The sequence below is a fragment of the Leopardus geoffroyi genome, chromosome B3 (assembly GCF_018350155.1).
Source record: "Leopardus geoffroyi isolate Oge1 chromosome B3, O.geoffroyi_Oge1_pat1.0, whole genome shotgun sequence".
NCBI classification, from domain to species: domain Eukaryota; kingdom Metazoa; phylum Chordata; class Mammalia; order Carnivora; family Felidae; genus Leopardus; species Leopardus geoffroyi.
This window is the reverse complement of record NC_059337.1, coordinates 106857984-106867732: the sequence shown is the minus strand read 5'-3', so window position 1 is coordinate 106867732 and position 9749 is coordinate 106857984. Positions and strand designations below refer to the sequence as shown.

The 9749-nt window shown below is 43.2% G+C and overlaps 1 protein-coding gene and 1 long non-coding RNA gene across 2 annotated transcripts in view; one reads left to right on the top strand and one right to left on the bottom strand.

Moving 5' to 3' along the window:
• Positions 1-268: 268 nt before the first annotated feature.
• LOC123583935 lies at positions 269-1983 on the bottom strand. Its single transcript, XR_006705064.1, has 2 exons — positions 1874-1983; positions 269-1610 (listed from the first exon to the last, which is right to left on the bottom strand). It is a non-coding gene; the product is annotated as an uncharacterized LOC123583935 (long non-coding RNA).
• Positions 1984-2112: 129 nt separating this feature from the next.
• RTN1 (reticulon 1) overlaps positions 2113-9749 on the top strand; it is a 232612-nt gene continuing 224975 nt past the window's right edge. The window contains exon 1 of the mRNA XM_045451145.1: positions 2113-2569. Coding sequence (XP_045307101.1) covers positions 2329-2569 — 241 coding nt within the window. The 5' untranslated portion in view covers positions 2113-2328. The remainder of the gene's footprint in view (positions 2570-9749) is intronic.

Genomic DNA, 9749 nt, shown 5'->3' with positions numbered 1-9749 from the left:
GAATGCACCTCTTTTCAGCAAGGCAAAATAGAATTATTTATTAAAATAAAATTTCCATCAAATTGGAAATGAAAATGGAAATTTTCAGTCACAATGGAAATTTTCAATTTCCTCTAACAAGTAAAATCTAAATATACTTAACTGGCTATTTTCTCCTCACATTCTCAATTAGAGTACTGATCAGCATCTGATGAAATATGGAAAATAATTAGAATCATATTCCCAAATTATTTATCTATTTAGGCACAAGGAAGCTAAGAGGCTTGTGTTGCTATTGCAGTTTTTTAATGATGACTTTCATGAGTGTTTCTCAGGGAAAGAAAATAACATATTCTGTGTAATTCTGTATGAAACTGCCCTACCAGAACAATTCTCAAATATTCAGTACCATTTATAACCACTTAATGTTATAGAGTTAGAGCTTTCTGTGTTCTTGGCATGTTATAATAAAACTGGGAAATTCCCTTCTGGTATCTCTGATGGCTTCAAGGGGTCCTAAACAATAGATTTGAAAAAAATCTCACAAGTGCCCCCTGATTACACAACAGGATTAAGCTACACAGAAAGACTGCAGTGGAACAGCTTTTTGTCTTAAAGATTTCTTACACAGGCTTGTTTTACCCATGGAAAGATTTCAAAAACCACGATGATTCATGATAACCAAGAATTTTTTGGTTGTTGTTGTTGGAGGGGGTGATTTTTTATAGCTTTATTGAGGTAAAATAGATATCCATTAAATTGCACATATTTATAGTAAACAATTTGATGAGTTATGACATGTATACACCTATGAAGCTATCACCATAATCAAGATTATGAACATGTCCATCATAATTTTTGCAGATAACAGTAATGTAAAATTTTCGTGATCATCATATCCCCAGGGACATCTGGCACTAGTAGGCCATATCTATGGTCTACTGAGTGAATACATTTTCTCTAATTTGTTGTCATTGAACATCTTTTGAACAATAGTGTACTAGAAGAACAAAGAGTTGGACAGAATCCAGGCTTTTAATTTTCAGCATTTTTGAAGAGCATCTGAATAGCCTTTGAATATAAAAATCAACAGGTGGAGACCCTTGACAGGCCTATGGTGGCTTAGCAGTCCCACAAAGCCTCAAGTAGTTCTAGCCGTACCATTTTTAGAGAAAAAGCAGTGGATAAGCCTATTCCTCTACCCTGTGTGTTGGCTTGAACCTTATTTTTTTTCCAGCTTCATCATTTTATAGACCATTTATGAACCAATAGCACACAAGTTTCGTTTGAAAAGATGGGTCAAAATATGGGAATGACACATTATAAGCCAACTCCTCTGAGTTTTGGTTTTTCTCATGTATCGTTCCACCTTGTCAGAGACAGCTGTAAAAGAAAATAAAAAGCAGCAAGGTTCCTGAGATGTCCACGTTCTCAAATGAAATCGACTGCGCAGACAGCTGATAATCAGTGTGGCTTTGGCTCAGTGTTTCTGAAAGGAAGCGTAGCTGCTTTTTGTCCTGCCTAGTGACATCCTATTTGCTTTCGTTGCTGGTACGGATGAGGTCTGGTAAGCTTTTTTCTGGGACTCTCCTCATAGTTCTTTCCTGTACTCCGCTGTGTTCAGCCCCGTTCTGGAAACAACAGTTTTTAAGAACGCAGTATTTAACTTCGGGGTTGCAGTTGCCTCCCTCTGCCAACACCCATCTTCACCCCTCCCCGCGCAGCCCCACATCCCCTCCACCGCTGAGACTGGTCACCCTCAGAACCGTGGCCTTGAGGTCTCTAAGCTTCCCTTCTTTGCCTCAGGTCCCAAGACGCCAGTCCGGGCTTAACTTTAGGAGTTGGGAGGGCAGCTTGCCTAATCGGTCGCGCTTCAGCTGGGGACTGCTTCTACCTGCTCATCTGCTCCTTGGATTCAAGGAAGACTCGAGTGGATTTGGCACATCCCCTAATCTGGGCCTGCCACTAGCAGGCCGGGGGCTGACGTGGGCCGAGGGAGCCCAGGACGAGGCAGGCCATTTCCACCTGCGTAATAACAGGCTTGGGAGTAGCGAGGCGGCGGCGGCGGCGGCGGCGGCGGCTGGAGTAGGAGGAGGAGCGCAAGCAGCGGCCGCGGCGGGGCCGGGAGGAAGAGGAGGGGGAGGAGGAGGAGCTGAAGCGGGGAGAGCGGCAGCCAGCGGCTCCGCCGGAGTTGCAGCAGCGGCGGCGGCGGCGGCGGCGGCGCTGACACCGCAGCCTCCCCGAGCCCCGAGTCCAGGCGGGGGCAGCAGCAGGGAGCGCCCGGCCGCCCCAGGCACCGCACCTCGGCCCCGCCACACCGCCGTCGCCGCGCCGGGGGCACCGCCAGCCATGGCCGCGCCGCCCGATCCCCAAGACGAGCTGCTGCCGCTGGCAGGCTCCGGGTCCCAGTGGTTCGGGGACCGGGGGGAGGGGGAGAACGAAGCCGTGACGCCGACAGGGGCCAAGCCGGCGCCGCAGGCGGGGGAGCCCGGCCGGGGGTTGGGCGCTGGGGCCGGGGACGCGGCGCCGCGGGAACTGGACTCGGGCCCCGCCCGGCCGCCGCCCGTTGCCATGGAAACTGCATCCACAGGTAAGGCGGGCGACCGGCGCCGCTGCCCCGCAAATGGCGTCGGGGACCCGAGTCCCCCAGCCGGTCCCCTGCTCCGCAGCTCGGCTCTGCACCTCGCTCGCGCTCTCTACCTGGAGCACCAACCTCAGCCCTGCTTCGTCGCCACGGGCGACTGAATATTGGCGGACTGTAGAAAACAGGAATTTTTTTTTCTTCCAAATGCTCCGAAGAAGTCAAAATACTATTAATTCTTTTTATGTCGTTATCATTGTTATCTGGGCTTTAAAAATTGTCCTCAGGGGCAAACGGCAGCATCCTGGCTGCCGGCGCGCCCGCGTACAAGTTTCTTCCTTCCGCCAAGGGGTTGGGGGCCGGAGGGCCCGCCCGGCCAGTTGCGATGATTTTCTGGGGCGTGTTTGCGCTCCGCGTGCGCGCGGGCTCCCGGGGACGCTGACAACAAAGCGACGGGCAGGCCGGCTGCCGCTACACCGGGCTCGGTCCCGGGCAGGGATGTGGCTTAAGTCTTCCTTACCCCTTCCCTCCACACATCGCCACACCCTACTCCCTCCCAGTCCCCTCTCCCGGCCTCCACCTCCTCCTCCTCCTCGCCCCAGAAAACAGAAACCCCAAGGTGTATGTGTCTCTTTCTGGAGGGGCATCGTTGCTAGAGGGTTGGGAGTTGTGGCTGCCCCCGCCCACAACCTTTCCTTCCCAACTGCCCAGATGCCCCCATCTTGCAGGAAGCATTATTGAAACTTGGAACCCCTAAGAGCGGCCGGCCTGGCTGCGGTGTGAGAGGGCTTGAGTGGTGGTGGGGAGTGGACGAGGTACAGTTTACAGGCAGTATGGACGGCCCGGGCATTTGGAAATTGCCCTGGGCTCGGCCCCCCTCAGCCTGACTCCCCCTTTCGAGAACCGGAGCGCTTGGGTGCCCAGCTGGGACCAGGGCCTTGGAGCATCCCGGCCAAAGGACGCGGGAGGCGAGCTTTGAGTAAGGGCTGCCGGCCTGGGCAGCCCTGTGTTTCCAGGCAGGAGGTTCGAGAGGGGCCGTGTTGTGTTGTTTTCTGAAAAAGCTTTGTTGTAGTGGAATGGGAGTTGTGTAGATTTGGACACGTAGCCCTTGAGGATCTGGGGTGATGGGTGCTTCCGGAGGAAGGAAAGGGGGTGGGATTGGCCTGCGTGCTTTTGGCAGCCGATTTAGGGGAACCCCTTTCTGAAGCCAGCAGCTCTCGTAAGGGTCAGGTGGAGTGCATTAGGTAGTCTTAACTCTGATCTAGTTAGAATAGAGATTTGAGCTGAGGAAACGAGGTTTGCGGAATGCGTTAACTAAAACATAAACATTCTGACGGAAAGAGAAAAAATGGGGACCATAATCAGAAAAAAAAAAAAAACAAAGAAAAGGAAGAAAATAAAACTCCATTTGTCTTATATTGATTGTTAACTCAGGCTGTGGGGGTGGGAAAGATTTAAGACTAGGAAAGACTGCCTAGCCTCTCTCAACTTCTTCATCTAAATGAAAAGAAAACAAAACTCTTTATAATTGCAAAGGAAGGTAGAAAAAGAGAATAGACAAAGGGAGGCACCTTTTTTTTTTGTTGGTTTACCATTATCATTCTTTGTAACTCATAGTTCAGAACCTTTATCCACTGTCATCAAAGTTAATTATTTCTTTTTAAATATTGCCCACCTCTCATTAGTGTCACCAAGGTTAGGGGAACCGGGGAAAGGAAGCTAAGTGCCCTGTGTTCAGTAACTTACTATACACTAGAATGAGTTGCTATATATATGCTTAGGAGAACTCCTGTCACAAAGCAGGCATTTGTAATTTTTAACATTATTATTATAGAAATTTAGAGAAATATTTTGCTTTGTTGAATGTGTTGGGTGTTTCCTATCCTAGACCATAAATACACTAATAAAATAGAACATGATGATTCTAAGTTTGGATGGGAGGAGAATGAAGGGAGGGAAAAGGAGTACATACTTTGCATATTTACATAGAAAATTTTTAGTTTATTATCACTGCTTGAAGGAATGTCTCATATAGTTGTTGATTGTTTAATGTTTTAAATCTTTATGTTTCATATTTCCTATACTGGAGAGACTACTATAAGAGACCTAGATGCTAGAAATGATATCTAAATAAACAACTAGGTCGTGAAAAATCCAAACAAAATCTGGGCCAGCTTCCTTGTCTGTTATTATGACAGTTTTAACCTATAAGCAAAGTCAGTAAGTACATCTTTAACTTTATCAGAGACAAAATCTAGAAGAAGCCTGTTACACTGATTTACTTTTTTAAAAGAATGGTGCTCTTTGGGACTCAAACTAAGAAGTAACTTAGACTTTGAGCATGAGGCACTGTAAACAGATTTTGTTTCTTTTACAGATAGAATTATAAAGTGTAAGACAGATACTGATATTTTAAAAGCTTTTTTTTTTCTGAAAAACACCACTAATCATGCCATCTGGACAGAAATTCTGTTATTTATTTTTATACATTGATGGTAATTAAAGTTCCTAAAGAAACATTTCCAAAAATATTTCTTAGTAATGTCCTGCAATGAATGTGTTTAAACATCCCTAAAACTGCACTGTAGTTTCTAGTATTCTCATTGCTTCTGTCCCTTTTGTGGATTGGACATGTTCTTAAAAAAAGTAACTCTTTTAAAGCTACAATTTTTCATGTCTAAAATTGATAATGGGCATGCAAAATGATGTCTGTTGCCAAGGGAACATTTAATACACCGTGTGTAGGCTACAACATGTTAGAGTTGTTAAATCATGAATCAGTGCCATCATCTAATAACTTTATACAAAGGATGGTAAGAGCAACTGTTTTGTTTTTTCATGATCAGTTATTTTATTCCTGGAAACCATTCAAAAGGAGCATACAATAACACAAGGATAGAAGAATGGCCCTTTGTTTAAAGGAAGAATTTAAAATAGAACATTTGGGCAAAATGCAGTGGTAAGAAGTTAACTCATGGTTGCTTTGGAAATTAACTCATTGACCGCTTCATGCATGCAAGGCAAAATGAAGAACAGAATGGAGAATGGTCCAGATAAATAAATATGATTTCCTTCTGTAATATTGACTTATAGATAATTTGACTTAAATTACTAGATGATTGGAGAGGGAGAGAAGAGAGAAAGATTTTTACTTCACTTGGATCACAGTGCTCATAAATTTACATTTTTCAAATGCTCAATGTGATACTCTATGGGAAAAACTATAAATTGTCTATCATGATTTAAATAACTTCAGAGTTTTTATATATCCTGTGTTCTGTTTAATATAGTAAATTATACCATATACATTACTGATCATCTTCTAAAATTCACATGGAGGCTGGATTGACTGTCTTAACCTGTGGGTGTGTTTGATAGATGTGTGTACATTTTTTATTTGGAGTCATTCCCAGTAATCCCCTTCAGAAGGTGTAAATTTCAGTTTTCTGTTTTCTTTCATCTTTTGAGAAAGCTACAGTTCTGTTGAAATGAGAAGAAACACTGCACATGCTTTTACAATATTTTACAGAACATGTAAGAAGAATAAAATAATTTATTTTTTAGTTTTTATTAGCATTCTGGTTCAAATAAAAGAGTTTCTAATGTAATTTATTTCTCTGGACATAGTCTCTGGTTATAATCAATATTTCTGCTAGAAAGTATGTATATGTCCTTTCATATAGGGAATTCAAATCAGGTTACATTAAAATTTAGAAACACTTACATACCCTAAAAATACATTGATTATAAATTTTATCAAGGCGGGGTGCCTGGGTGGCTCAGTGGGTTAAGCGTCAGACTTTGGCTCAGGTCATGATCTCACAGTTCATGGGTTTGGCCCTGTGTCGGGCTCTGTGCTGACAGCTCAGAGCCTGAAGCCTGTTTTGGATTCTGTGTCTCCCTCGCTCTGCCCTCCCCCGCTTGTGCTCTGTTTCTCTCTGTCTCTCAAAAATAAATAAATGTTAAAAAAAAGAATATTATGATAAATTTTATCAAGGCTTCCAGCATAACTTCCTCTTCATGAGCTCACTGTTCTGGAAACCCATCCTGGTCATTGCCCCTCAAATCTTCCATAGGCCTTCTTGCCATCTTTTTTCTAGTGTTCATCTACTTCTTATTCTGATTCTAGTGTTCATCTACTTCTGATTCTGCAGGCGAGTTGTGTATTATTTTGCTCGTTATACTGTATCCTGAGTAGGATACAGATCACAAAGAGTTTTTATTATCTGCAAAGTGAGAAACCATTGCAGTTCAATTCAATTTAGTAAACATTCATTGAATGCCTACTTTTTTAAGTATTGTGGTTTCCTAGAATATGTACATCTTTCTGTGTCACATTAATATTTAGTTTAATGAAACAATTCCTTTGGTGTCATTTCTCTTTTTCCTTATTCCCAAGTCATTGCTGGAAGCTTGTCTAGAAGAGATCATGATCATCTACCCACATGGGCACAAGGGCATGAATTAGTTTTCCAAGGTCAACACAGGATCAATAAACATGAGCATGACTTGCTCAGACCACACAGCTGTGGGAAAACAAAACCTATGTATCTTTGTGTCAATCTATGGGATTGAGGTCAAGAGAAGGGAAGGTTTTATTTATTTTCTTACTATGGGAGACTTTAAAGCATATTAATAAAGTAATATGTGAGACACCTGGGTGGCTCAGTCGATTGAGCCATGATTTTGGCTCAGGTTATGATCCCACAGTTCATGAGTTTGAGCCCTGTGTCAGGCTCCGTGCTGGCAGCATGGAGCCTACTTGGGATTCTCTGTCTCCCTCTCTCTCTGCCCCTCATTCGCTCTTGTTCTCACTCTCTTTCTCTCAAATATAAATATATAAATAAACATTAAAAAATAAAGTGATACAAATAATTCAGTAGGGATGGAAAGATGGATAAAATAGGAGAGAGAGTGCATTTCTTGCAACTGAGTAGGTGAGGGGAAATGGATCCAACGCATAGTGGAGGGTTGACGGTAGATGGACTTTAGGACAGTTTGTGGATATAACTGGAGGAAAGACAGAGGAGGGGGGCACAGGTACAGGGATGGGTCTGAGAACAGGTTGGGGTTCTCTTCCAACTGCTTCTATTTTCGATGAAATAGGAAGCAAGGTCAAGAGCACATGAAGGCAGGAGTGGAGCTGGAAGTTTGAGGGGAGGGGAGAAAGTATGAAATGGTGTAAAATAGCAGAGTGAAAGGACTAGGGGAAGCTGGGAATTCTGAGAAGCCCTCAGGCTCACTTGGAATTTGTGGTCATGAGCTTGATGTGAGACTAGTTATCATACATGTTATCTTTTTTTTTTTTTCAGCCATGTCCAGCTGTCTGGGCATTGGTTTGGATTAGGTGGATGGTTGAACTGGTTTTGATTTTGAGAAAAATAGAGGGTCCATGGAGGAGGTGAGCTGTGTATAAGGCAGTGAGGATACTGATGGGTTATGGAATCCGGGGAGAAAGGAAGGAAGACAAGAGGGGGATGACGCACAGTGAGAAGATGATATAAATGGGTTGCATGTGCTGGCAGGGCAGAAGAACAGATGGGCCAGGGTTTCCCGAGTGAGGGAGCTGAAAGGATAAGAGGTGGTGCTTCCAGAGTGGGGTTGGAGACAGATTAAGGAGGGGGCACAGTTATTGAGGGGAGTAGGAGACTGAGCGGGAGTGGAAGACAAGGTCATTGGAGGAGTGGGGTCCAGAAGAATGGCAAGGGCAGGAGTGAAATAGTCATCTATATGATTACTGAAATCACAAGGAACCATGGCAGAGATTGGAGAAGGACGGTGAACTCAGTGCTGATATCTTTAGGAAAGGTCATAGTGGCCTCAGCTTCAGTGCTAGGGGTTTTTAGAGGAGAAGGAAGAGCAGTGTCCTATAAAATTATAAATGTAAAGTCCTTATTGTAGGTTCTGCAAACTCTACTTAATATGTACAGAACGTAGGAGATGCAACTTAAAATGGTTCATGGTGGGGGATGGGAACTTTGAGGGTTGTAATTAACTAAATATGAGCTAGTGGTATGGTGAAATTACTAAAATCTCTTATGTAATTTTAGATCGTATTAATAGAAAGTCTTGGGTACACATTATATGAGGTACTAATTCCTCTAGATTCTGCTCTAGGCAGATTTGGAGTCCTGTACTGAACAAATGGATACTATGCTTTGAGAGACATTAATGGATTATAGAATAGTGATAGAAGGGTGACCATATTGGTGAGGCTTCTAGAAAAAATGCCACTTGAGAAACAGTTGAAGAAATTAGTAATTTTTAGCCATAATAAAGGAGGAATTAAAGGAGATCTGAATATTAAATTCAAATACTGGAAACAATCTTATGAAGCAGAGATGTGACCCAGGTGGTTTCACAGGGCAGAATTGGAATGGTGGGAAAATTAGAGAAGCAGATTTTTACTTAGTGAAAGAGAAAGTTCTAATAATTAGAACTACTTGGAAAAGAGATAGATTGCCCATCAGTTACTGATATTCAAGCAAAAGTGAGGTTGTTGTTTATTGGGCGAAACTCTGAAAGGAAGGTATTAGGCTATACCAAGAACTTTATACCTTCCTAAAAGAAAACAATGTGCCTAACTTTACATTGTGGTTTTTAACAGGAACATATTTCTCAAAAGCAAACAGCACGCTAATGAAACCAGAAACAGAGTCCATCTCAAAAACCATGGTTAACTCCAAATTAACTACCAAAAGTTCACTCTCCACAAAATTGTGGCCTTCTTGCAACTCTGTTGTTCTCCATTGTCCAGAAAAACTCCAGGGATGCCTGGGTGGCTCAGTTGGTTAAGTGCCAGACTTCAGCTCAGGTCATGATCTCATGGTTTGTGGGTTCGAGCCCCACATCGGGCTCTGTGTTGACAGCTCAGAGCCTGGAGCCTGCTTCAAATTCTGTGTCTCCCTCTCTCTCTGCTCCCCTCCCCCACTCACTCTGTATCTAGAGTCTCTCTCTCTCTCTCTCTCTTTCTCAAAAATAAACATTAAAAAATTTTTTAAAAAGGAAAAACTTCATATTATAACATACTTGCTTAAGAACTATACACACACACACACACACACACACACACACACACACACACACACAAAAGAACTACTCAATTTTATCCATTTGGGGTTATTAACCTAAACGTGAAGCATGATATTTGCAACCATCTCTTTTATTTATTCTTTTTCCTGGACTATTT